Source organism: Chanodichthys erythropterus, chromosome 14, assembly GCF_024489055.1.
Source record: "Chanodichthys erythropterus isolate Z2021 chromosome 14, ASM2448905v1, whole genome shotgun sequence".
NCBI classification, from domain to species: domain Eukaryota; kingdom Metazoa; phylum Chordata; class Actinopteri; order Cypriniformes; family Xenocyprididae; genus Chanodichthys; species Chanodichthys erythropterus.
The window spans coordinates 33566848-33579737 of record NC_090234.1 but is presented as its reverse complement, the minus strand read 5'-3'; the positions used below and the strand labels follow the sequence as shown (position 1 = coordinate 33579737).

Here is a 12890-nt window from a genome sequence, read left to right as displayed (position 1 = left end):
TTGACCCGAGGTTTTTTCTCTGTTGACCTTTCACTATATAATTAAGTGGACTGCTCTGGACATATTGATTCAGACAGAGAGGGTGGCTGATGTATATATTAATTCTGTTTCTGGCTTGTGAGGTGGCATTTTGAGTGTGATCACGTTGTTGGTGATCTGTATGCGCTGGAGATGAAGGTGAGTGAATAAGGAGTTAGTTATATCAACTGCTGTGCCTGTGTGTGTTGGAATATAAATGAAAACTCACTGCATTACTGGATAATACAGTATTGTGCTGTCAAACACTCTAAAACAGCTGTTTTCAGCATGACCGTGCTTTGTAATGGAGGAATTCAGATCTTGGGTCTCAAGAAAGAAGCATTTCGGCATTAATTTAGCACAATGGGTCCCACATGCTGTCAACCACCATTTCCCAGGAATTGAACATGAGAACATGTTGATGGCTTGTGAATGAATATGTCATTTGAATAAGTATTTGTTGAGACTTCAACATTTGAGAAAATACATAAAATCTGCCAAGAGATTTGACACTGAAAAATTAGAAATGACAAGTTAAAGTTTGTGTATTTGCATAATTTATAAGTAAAACACCATACAATATTTTTCTCTGTCAAACAGTTCCGCCAGTCATCTCTGTGCCGCAGCAGTCCTTCAACGCCACTGCCGACTATGGAGAATCTGTGACCTTCACCTGCCGGGCCTACGGCTCACCTGAACCCGATGTTACGTGGCACAGGTATGACTTATCACCATCGCCGCAAACTCAGAACATATGGATGGTTTATGTTCAGTTATATGGAAGTAAAACAGATATTTTGACATTTTGATAATGTTACTGTATGTAATTGTTTAAAGGGTTAGTTTTCTGCCCTTAGCGGAGGAGCCTCCTGTGGATTATAGTCACACAGGATTGTGGGAGAGTGGAAGTGACAAGGTTGTTCATCCAAAACTGAAAAAATTCAGTCATCATTTATTTGCCCTCATGTCGTTCCATACCCTTAAGACTTTCGTTCATCTTCAAATCATATATCAAAATACTACATTTTTTAATGAAATCTGATATAATTCTGTCCCTCCATTGACAGTCTATGCAACTACCACTTTGACGCTTCAAAAAGTTCATAAAGGCCCCATTTACACTGCACGGCTCAAGTGACCCAATTCCGATTTTTTCCTCCCATGTGGCACAGATCGGATATGAGTCACGACCGTGTAAGCAGGAAAAAAGCGCATGGATTCCGATTTTCACAGATCGGTTTCAGGCCTCATTCATATGTGGTTATAAATCAGATATGAATCGGATACGTGCGTTTGCGCCTGCAGTGTAAGCGGGCAGATCGGATATTCCCCTGTAAATGCGACTCCTGCGTCATTGAAAAATGAGGGTTTTTTAATATTTCGCGGTACAGACATACCTATAACAAACGGAACATCTCTAGTTGACTGGCAGATTATTAATTGCATTTGTTTGTGTTAAATACAGGGCTCTCAAGTGTCACGCATTGAGCGTGACAGTCACTCATTTCGGTCTTTTGTCACGCACTCCCGCCACACATTGTATTTCTCACGCAGAAAACTATTTATCATATATTTAATATTCCGCAGCGCCCAAAATGTATCTGGCCGCGCCGGCCGCTCTCTCTGGAACCGGGAAGGAATCAAGCGCGTCTCGAACCTGCCACTTATCAGCCAATCAAAAAAAAAAAAAAAAGAGGCTACACAATAGCCAATCAGACAATAGCACTATTGTATCTGGGTAAGATTTAACGCAACAACCAATGAAAAAAAAGCATATCCTGGAATTATTCACCGGCTGCGTCCAAAAACCTAGGTAGCTGTCTTGCTGCCTCGCTATCTTATAAGAGAATGACTTGTACGGCAGCATTTGTGCATGAAGGCACCTCACGAAATTGATTTCGGACAGACTTCTGAGGCAGTGTAACAGTTTAATGATCTGCAGCAATATAGCGCGAGCTTTGGTGAGAACTAAACAAATATTTAATTACTACAGTAGTAATTTCTCGATAGAAATGATATCAAAAATGAAATATGTTGATCAAAATCGCACATTTATACACAAACTGAGCAGCAAACGCAACTTTCGGAAGCCATCTTTATTTTTCTAAGCTCAACTGTCACAGAATGGAAAGCACAGGATTGTGGGATATCAAAGGCAGCTAAGGATACATCTATGCTTCCTTCAAAAATCGATCAGATGAAGGTATCTCATGAGACAGGAAGTGAAGCTAACATTGGATTCGGACGTGCCTTGATGCCTTACTACCTTGAAATGTTTCCTCAGAAGGCAGCATTTTCCAGTTTTCGGACGCAGCCAACATCATCCTCGTTCATGATCTCCTGTTTTAATGTTACAACAAATTCACAACTTGTTTGACACAAACATTGACAACTTGACTGCTGTTAGATAATCAGATAATCAGCATCAGTTTGTGTCTGAACTTAGCCAACAGTTTTACAGCCTGTTCATTGACACCTGCTCAGAACAAGTAGTCTAGGCCTAGTTATATTTTGCTATCACACGATGACTGACATTTTGTTACATTAAACATCTCTCTCTCCAAATAGTTTTAATAATTTTATTTTGAATTACCATTGTGTATGAAATGTGCTATACAAATAAATTGTCTTGCCTTGCCTATATTCAAAGTCATCTGAAGCCATTCCATAGCTTTTTTTTTTTTTTTCCAAGAATTAGGCTAGAATACTTTTTGCTGCTGAATTATATACTCACCTAGTTTACTTATTTATTTATTGGTCAGCTTCTGATTATATATTTTTATTCATTTGTTATTTTATCTATAATGAAGTAGTGTGTTTAGTGCATTCTGGATTGGTTAACAAATCAAAGAGTGACCAGTTCCACAAATACAGACACAGGTTCCCACAAATAAATTAATTCAACAAAAGTAACCTCTTTTGCTACATATTTTTAATGGTTTAAATGTGTACTCTACATGTTTGACCACTTACGAACTCTCATTTAGCCTACTATATGTCGTGTACATGACTATGTGCCCAACCATCAGCTATTAAGTAATTACTTTTAGAGCACAAAATTGTTTACAAGAGAACAAATTTCTTCATTGATCTAGTCACTTAATTTTGCTCTTAGAATGCACTAAATTCATGCATTTAAATTTAAAATGTACAATTTTTTTTTGTCACTCTTGCCTGTCTCCAAAACTTGAGAGCCCTGTAAATAAAAGGCGATCTGACTCTTCAAATCACACTGAGTGTTCGTTGTCGCTGTTGTCAGTGACGACGGCTCGTGCACAGACGCGCGCTTCAGTCCCTATCCGTTCCATTGAAACCACAAAATAAAAAGCACACGAACTTGCAACTGCCCTTGATATACAATCACTGATGAATGCATTTGTTTTAATGATAAAAAAAAAACAAAAAAAAAACCACTAGTATAGAATGGCGGATTCGAGCCCATGAAGCTGTGAATATCTACCCGTGCCCGAGTATTCTTCAACTCGCACGCTTCCAGCGGAGCTGCGTACGTATAGTGTCGTGAAGAATTTGTATTATTTTTATGCAGGGATGTAACTATTGCATTAAAAGGGTTTCTATATGAGTTCATGTCAATAAATTAAGCTCAATGTACCATTGAAATTGATTTGTGATGTCAAATAGGCTATTTTTGGTACGTTTCACCAAGTGCAGTGTAAAAAGGACACATCCGATACAGTTCACTTTTAAAAGAAATGTAAGCACGTCGTCCAAAAAAATCGGATATGATCAAAAGATCGGATCTGTACATTAAGACTTGCAGTGTAAATGCGGCCAAAGAGATCTTGAAACTAATATGACTTGAGCAGTTTAGTCCAAATGTGCTGAAATGAGACAATCGCTTCATAAGTTGAACAGATTTAATTTAGGCTTTTAATTCACATTTAAACATTCATCAACACATACATCAGTTGTGGAAAACGGAAGCTCAAGCATACTTGCATTACTTGCAAGAACCAATGAGGTTCATTCTTGTGTTACACAGCACATTTGAGGTTCCCCTAGAACCAGTGATGTATGGAAGTACGGTTGAGCTCAGGCCCGGCGCCACGAGGGGGCAAAAGGGGGCATTGCCCCCTCAGATCTGATTTGTGCCCCCTCAGTTTCAATTTGTCCCCATTCACCCGATCGATTTTAACTTTTTCCAACGTGTAGCCTACGATAACACGGGTGTGATGAGAACGTTCAATACGCCACTGCTAAATTCAAACCTGCTTTCCCGCTGCTGGCGCTGAGCCAGAGATTGACGCGCTCTGTGCTTTTCATATATTTCACAAATATTCAGTTTTCAACCACATGTTTATTTGAGGTTTCAGACGTTTGAATGAGGTCTAGGCTATATATAAAAATGACATTTATACTTTGTTAAATGCAGATTCCATACCAAGTTGTTTATTCATATCAGATACAATGCGTATGAAACAAAGTTTACTCTCTTATCCCAGTTCACCAGCCACTTACATTTATTTTGGGAAAAATTTATGAATTTATGTAGGTCTAATGTAAATCCAACAGATCCTCTGTTTTATCAACTAACATGATCAATAAAGGTGTTTAAACAGAACACATTCACTTCCACATATTTGACAATCGGAAAATATCATATAATTCATGATATAGTTAAGTTTGTGAATATTTTAAATAAAAAAGGAAAAACAAAACAAACGCGATACCTGTAGCTTGGCTGCATGACGCGTCGCCAAGGAATGAATTTAAAACAATGTTCTAAAAAAACAGGGTTTCCCAAACGGGGGCTCGCGAGGGAATTGCAAGTTAATGACAAGCAATTCATTAAATATAATTAAATCATTAAAAATCGAACATAGACTAAATAATATTCAAATAACTAAATTTGGCAACAAAACTTAATATTTTATTTCTTTATTCTGCATGTGACAAGTTACAGAACTAAATGCGTCTGCTCAATTCAAAGTGGGCTGACCTAAAGTCGCACCTCACTTTGCCCATTTCGCTTCGCCTTTGACTGACAAGATGATTGAGGAAAATTTGGTTTCAAAGAGAAATGTAAAAGCGGCTATTTAAGCGAGTTTGTCATTGATTGTAGCCTACTGTTGTTTTATTTATTTATTTATTTATTTATTTATTTTTTATTAAGAATAATAATGAACTCATCATTACTGAACCCATCATTAAAATGTGTTCACGGGCGTTCATAACCGTGCGTGTCCACTGGCGCGATGCCGTTTTGAATGCCCGTGCGGCCGTGAGCATTTTACTTTCACTTTTGAATTAGCGATTCAAAAGCCCCCTCCGTCATGTATATACTCACCTTCACACCCCTAGTTCAGAACCACCCGAGCCCCCTCCAGAATTATGAATGACCCCCCAGTTTGTGTGTCCTGGCGCCGGCCCTGGTTGAGCTTCTGTTTGTGTTCACTGATCAGTGTTTATATGCGAATAAAACCCTAAATTAAATCTTTTCATCAGCAAAAAAGTCTCTTCAGAAAATTTGGACCACTCAATTCATATGGACTAGTTTCATGATCTCTTTATGAACTTTTTGAAGCAACAAAGTGGTAGTTGCGTAAACTGTCAATGGAGGGACAGAAATCTCTCAGATTTATTTAATCATCATTTGTGTTTCGAAGAGGAATGAAAGTCTTGCAGGTTTGGAACGACATAAGGGTGATTATTTGATGACGATTGTTTTTTCCCCCTCAGAAAACTTTGACAAGTTAAGGTGTTACACAAAAACTGAGGAAGCAGAAATTTGGGGAACAGGAACGAGGGTTGCACAGCCAAGAAAGAGCTGTGATAACAGAGAACGGACACATTTATTCCATCCTTAATGTGCGGGCTTTGAATGACAGCAGCACAATGCGTTGATTACAGGCTCTCAATCACTGTAATTACCTCCGGCTCGGATGAGAATGAATGTGATGAAAGCGATCCCTGCCGAGCATTCTCACACGTTGACCTTTAATGAATGAGCCTAACCAAACCACTCACTGATACATTGGGACAAAACAAAACCACCACCAATTACATTACGCTTGCTAAAACCTGATAGTTTCATTTAATATTGTGTGTGTATGTGTGATGTTGCCAAAAAAAGGATTGTGGGGGTAGTAAAGTGTATTCTGGGAGAATGCTATAAATTAATGTATACCAGTAGAGTTAAAGTAAAGTAATTTAAAAGGGTGGTTCAATGCGATTTCACTTTTTTTAACTTTAGTTAGTGTGTAATGTTGCTGCATGAGCATAAACAGTATCTGCAAAGTTACAGCGCTGAAAGTTCAATGCAAATGGAGATATTGTCTTTTAAAGTTATGGCAGTTTATTGCCTACAAAAACGACCGGTTTGAACTACAACGAGCTTCTTCCCAGGTTGGTGACATCATAAACCCTGCAAAACACGCCCCCGGGAACACGCAACAAAGTGGGCGAGGCCATGTGGTGCAGCATAATGAAAGCGGAAGAGTTGTGTACACCGAACGCGTCAAAAGATAATAGAACCCATTATAATCTGTGATATTTTCTACACTGAATGCGATGCTGAAGACAGCTTCCAGAATCTACACGAGTTTAATGCTGGATTTGCACAAAGCTAGGCTTTTACTGTAAAAGATGGAGCAATTCCCATTTGAAGCTGCTGTTTATTGGCTTCAAACTGTAAGTACGTTTTATTGTTTGGACATGTCTTTTAAACATATAGTTCTGTTGCTGTTTTTTGGATGCATTAAGGACATATACAAAGAGCAACTCGTTTTTGCTTCGCTAGCCAGTTAGTTGTATTATAGTGCATACTTCTCCAACAAACACCAACAAACGTCTCTGTCCATAGACAAACAGTTGTTCATGCAGTAAATTAAACGCTACCTTTACAAAAATGCGACTACTCAGTCATGTATTCGGATACAGTAAAGCTTTAATCAAGATAAAACTGTATATTGAAAGCTAACAAACAGCAGTGACAGCAACTAAACCCTTTGACACAAATACTAAATGAAAAACCATTCATAAACGTCCTTTAAAAGCCGTGATTGCTGTTCATCTGGGTCTGATTCGGGCTCAATTTGATACAGCAATATAATGAAATTGAGCATACAGTATAACCGAAGCCCACGTAACCGGTAACAAATGGTAAGGGGCGTGGTGTTTCCGGACGCTTCAGCGAATCACGATGGCTCTGGGCCTGCTAACCAATCTGAGCGCATTGCTTATTTCGGAGGCAGTGGCTTCATAGAAGCAGGAAGTCAAATGAGCCGTTCATATGACAGTGAAAACAGAGGTGTAGAATAAAGATAAAATATATGAAAAATACAGCGTATTCAAAAAAACGAAGCATTAAAACATGTTAAACTGCGCCCCAAAAACACAATCAAGCCTAGAAAAAAAACGATGGATGGATGGATGGATGGATGGATGGATGGATGGATGGATGGATGGATGGATAGATAGATAGATAGATAGATAGATAGATAGATAGATAGATAGATAGATAGATAGATAGATAGATAGATAGATAGATAGATAGATTGATAGATTGATAGATTGATAGATAGATAGATGGATAGATGGATAGATGGATAGATAGATTGATAGATAGATAGATAGATAGATAGATAGATAGATAGATAGATAGATAGATAGATAGATAGATAGATAGATAGATAGATAGATAGATAGATAGATAGAAACAATGCAGTTAATTCCAAGAGATTGAGATCACAAACCTGCTCTATTACCATTGCGCCCTTGAGCATTGCACTTGGTTGCACCAGTGAGACTTGTGTACAATTAGTGTCATGAAAATTAGTGCGTTGTAATGTCCTCTGGCTGAAAAAAACATCTGCTCATTTTCAGCAGTTTTGTTGTTTGAGCATCCGGAATTTGAGCATCTGTCTGTTTGCGTCTCTATTGACTCGTTGTGTATAGCCAGAGAGAGTGTGATTTGATTCCCTTCTCTCCATTTCCTGTAGCCACACAGGTCTCTCTGCTTTAAATAGATTTCATTTCCATTCATTCCTCTCCTAACATTATGACAGTCTGAAGCCGTGCTGTAATCTTCTCCAAAAAATATTTCATTACCCTGTCTCCACCTCGAAGGTATACCTATACAGCATGTATATTGAATGTAACAGAATATTCTGAAATGTTGCTTCTCCGTCTATGATGAATAACCCATCACCTGGCATTTCTTTGCTTCCTACATCTGCATTATGCATAATATTTTTGATTGGCTGGTCGGAGAGATTTTCATCTTGCAATATGAATAATACCACAGTGTTGAGAATTTAGGCTTTGTTCAACTGACATGTGTTGTGTATGTGTGGTTTGTCAGGAAGGGAGTGCAGCTCCAGGAATCGGAGCGGTATGTAATGAGAGCTCGAGGTACAACGCTCACAGTTCGAAACATTCAGCAGGACGACGGGGGCTCCTACACCTGCAAGGCCTCTAACAAGGCGGGAGAAGTTGAGCATGAACTGTTTCTCAAGGTTTTTGGTGAGAACTCCTTTTTATTGGGTTACATAACTCTTCATCCGTTAAATAGGATGTTACCTGTCAGGCTATAAGTGCTTGCTGTTCTGTCAAATTAATGTTCGAATTTTAAAATGAGAGGGGAAGGTTGTTGATACCTAAACATCTTTATATAAATAATTTGAAAATGAAACCACAGACTAGTGTATAATGAGAGGAAAAAGCCAGGCTTTGTCAGGATGATTACTGTGCAAGTGTTGATTTTAGGTCAAGGCCAGGCAACATTTTTCACATGAGGTGATTTTTTTTTTTTTTCCATCACAATGCCTCATCACCCAGAAGTTGTTGTGATGTCACGTGTGACCAGCAAGCACAACAGTATGAATAAATCATACTAATTAGAGCCTTGTTGTTTACTGATTTACTGCATATTTTGCAGTAGTGTTGTTGTGTTTGTTGTTCCTTGAGTATTGTGTCATGTAGTGATAATTGAAGTTGTGGGTCATTGAGTGTTTGCATGTGCAACAAAACACTTAGTATGAAAAATCTGCTCATTATAAAAAACAGCTTATTATAAAAAAACTGTTTACATTTTAAAATAGTTTTTTCCAGGTTTTTCAACAGTTTTGATGTTAAATGCATGCATATTGAGAGCTGTGAAATTACACATTTACATGCAGAGCGAATGTGGGGTTATTGACATTTCTAAAAAAAAAAATATATATATAAATAAGAAACAAAATGAAAGTGTACACTACCATTCGCAAGATTGGGGTTTGTACGATTTTTTTTTTTTTTTTATGTTTTTGAAATAAGTCTTTTATGCTTACCCAAGGTTGCATTATTTGATCAAAATATTGTACAAACAGTAATATTGTTAAATATTACAATTAAAAATAGCTATTTTTTTATTTGAATATATTTTCATATGTAATTTATTCCTGTGATGGCAAAGCTGAATTTTCAGCAGTCTTTACTCCAGTCTTCAGTTTCACATGATCTTTCAGAAATCATTCTAATATGATGATTTAGATGCTCCTATTTTTTTACTGTTACAGTATTAATATTAAAAATTGTTGTGCTGTTTTTTGTAGAAACCATGATATATTATTTTTCAGTATTCTTTGATGAATGATAGAAAGTTCAAAAGAGCATTTTATAATAAATGTACATATTTTTTTAACACTATAAATGCATTTACAGTCACTTTTTACCAGTGTAATGCATCCTTGCTTAAAAGTAATAATTTTTTGTTTTAAATGGTAATATACATTTTAAATAATTTGCATTTTTATTATTAACAGAATTTATATTTAATAAATAAATGTATATTTAGATACATTTATATAAACATTTTATATTAATATGTCTTGCTCTTATCGCCAGAATGCCAGTAATTACCCATTTATGTGCCTGAACTTACTGAAAACTTTTTTAGGCTATAGTTAAATCGAGTGAACTGTACAATGGTCTGCATCTGTGACTCCTGAGTGCAAAATTAAGACTATTATTAAACTAAATAAAAACGTGCAACTGAGTAATCCCTGATATTTTGAGAACAAAGTGATTGACAGGTACATCCTTGTGCTTCACTCTTTCCAGTCCAGCCATACGACATGCTTTTCTTCCATAAACAGACCGCCTTAATTACATATGAATGGGTGACGCATCCTTTATGGCAAAGAATTTCGATTTCGATTTTTATGAAGCTGCCAACATTTTCAATGATTATTCAGATAGCACCTTGTCTGCTCATGTAAATGTATGGAGATTTATTCTGTAGTCATCAGAATCCTTTCCATGTGCAAGCAAAGGGTATTCTTCAAAGCAACTCATTTAAATGAGCCCCCAATATTGGATGGGAGTTTTGTTTTGCAAAGCGTGGTGGGATCCTGAGTTGTAACTTTCCTTTATGACCCCTGACAGCTAACAGAGACAGGGCTGCTAGGGTTTCCACTCAGCTAGGCAGTAAGCGCATATCTTTCGCGTTTTCGGCATGCTCACAAAACTTTTTTTGTCTTTAATGAATGGCATCCCAAGGTTTAAGAGCTGGATTATCTCGTCACGCCTTAGCTCTGTTTTGCCATTTGCTGATATGTTTGTTGGCTTTTTTTTTCCCCCAGCAGTTTTTTAGTAATCCTTCTTAAATAATGATTATTGTTCAAAATGTGTAATGAAACTCTGACATTGTGAACAAATCATGGGCTGCATTTGCTATCTATTGACAAAGATGTAAAAAACAAAGTGTGTTTTAGGCATCTGTTCTAAAGGCAGCTTTAGAACATCTAAATGCAAACCAGTCGGTGTCATTAGGATTATCCTCATTTCTTAGCTTGCAATGTGCACCACAAGATACTTAATCTCTTGAAGGATGCATGAGAAAGTTTTTTTTTCAGCCAGTACTATTATTGTTATCATAGCTGAGTCTGTTTTGAGTATGTGGTTTTGTCAGTCTGACCTAAAACCAAAACATGGTGCTGGACGTTCTGACTTGTGGAAAATAAAATAGATTAATATGACTTTTCATCATTTAAAAAAGCAATATAACTGCTAATATTAATTGTGAAGATTGTCTTAAGATGCTGAAAAAGAAAAGTTATGTGCTGTTTATGCCGTTGAAGGTTGAAGATCAAGACATTTCAGCAGTGTAAAAATTCAAGAAATTTAGATGGCTCAATTTTAGGACACTTAGACATGTCGTACCTGCAGCATATTTGACATATTACATATTTTTTCATTCATTCACTTTATTTATAAAGCACTTTACAACTGCACCTGCAGACCCAAGTGCTGTACAATCAAGAAACACTTCATTAAAATAACACACAACTTAAAACAACACACATCTTACTAAAACAACCAAGACTAGCCCACCCTCTCAAAGGCTAAAGACAAGTAGCTTTTGATTTCAACTTTAAAAGCATTTAAAGATGAGACCTTTCAAAGTTCCTGAGGAAGACTATTCCAGAGCTTCGGACCCACAACAGCAAAGGCCTGATCCCCTTTTAACTTTAAATGAGTACGAGGGACAGTAAGCAATAACTTATTATTGGATCTTAGAGACCTGGGTGCTTGATGAAAAGCAATGAGCTCAGACTAAAAGCAGGGGCCATCCCATGCACCTCTTTAAAACATACAACAGAATTTGATATTTTATCCTGTAGTTCACTGGTAGACACTTGAGAGAAGCCAAAATAGGAGAGATATGATTACTTTTCTTAGCATAATGATACCCATAATTTGCGCGAGTGACACCTGCTCAAAGAGCTCAAACTCCTTACACAAGCCGATGACATCTCAGACTCAACTGAAGATGTAGGCAGGCTAGTTCTAATCTTCTCTACTTTTTCCACAAAAAAAGTCTGAAACATTTCACATGCTTCCAATGAGGGGGTCAGGGTAGAACATCCAGTCGGGTTGAGAAGTCTATTAATTAAAAGGGCTGCAGGGGCATTATATTTCTGTGTAAAATAATTTTGCCTTCTCACAGCTGCTTGGTAGTCTGAAAAACACTGCCTCATAAACTGAAGTGAAACCTGTAGCTTATCCTTTCTCCATTTCTGTTCAGCCTTCCTGCATTCCTGCCTCAGAGAACGAGTATAGTTGTTAAGCCATGGAGTTAGATTAAGTTTTTTGCATCAAATAAATTACAGAAATATTGATGACTTTGTTTTTTTTGTTTGTTTTATACCTAAATAGTGCAACGTATCCTGGGAGATACAACTCATAAAATTCATATATCAAATACATTAAAATTTCCTATGGATATGTTTTACTAAAGTCCAGATGATATAAAAGTAAGATGAAATGATTTTTTGCTGATCATTTTCCACTTTTGCATGTTTAAGGGTTAATTGTTTGTTGAATCAATCTCTAATGTCAACATAACAAGAGAAAGAGATTAAGCTGACAAGATTTTTTCAATATCATTTTACAATAAGGTTTAATTTGTTAACATTAGTTAACTACATTAGTTAAGTTGGACTAACAATAAAAAATACTTCTAAAGCATTTATTAAAGCTGCAGTCCGTAACCATTTTTGGTTAAAAATTATCCAAAATAAGTTTTTGAGCAAATAAAAAACCAGCCTGTGTTCAAAACTATCTCCTTACCTTAACCAGATTCACAAAGGGAAGCTTTTAATAACGTGTCCTAATCCGGATGGTACTAGTAAGTTTCCGCAGGAAATTCGAGCATACAGCCGTTCGTCTTTGCGTCACTATGTCACGTCTGTTTACATAAAGAACAAGTCCCAGCTAGTAGGCTATTTCATGTGAGGATGCTGCAGATGGCGGATCATTTAGCTGGAATAATTAAACTTATCATTTTGATGGCGGATTGTAGGATATGACAATTGAACTTTAGAGATTAGACTGTACAGAAATTGAAATCTACAGGTGATGCTAATACA

At 36.9% G+C, this 12890-nt stretch overlaps 1 protein-coding gene across 1 annotated transcript in view; it reads left to right on the top strand.

Moving 5' to 3' along the window:
- The window catches only part of ncam2 (neural cell adhesion molecule 2), a 128358-nt gene that overhangs the window by 75748 nt on the left and 39720 nt on the right, over window positions 1–12890 (top strand). The window contains exons 7-8 of the mRNA XM_067410282.1: window positions 619–736; window positions 8342–8502. Coding sequence (XP_067266383.1) covers window positions 619–736; window positions 8342–8502 — 279 coding nt within the window. The remainder of the gene's footprint in view (window positions 1–618; window positions 737–8341; window positions 8503–12890) is intronic.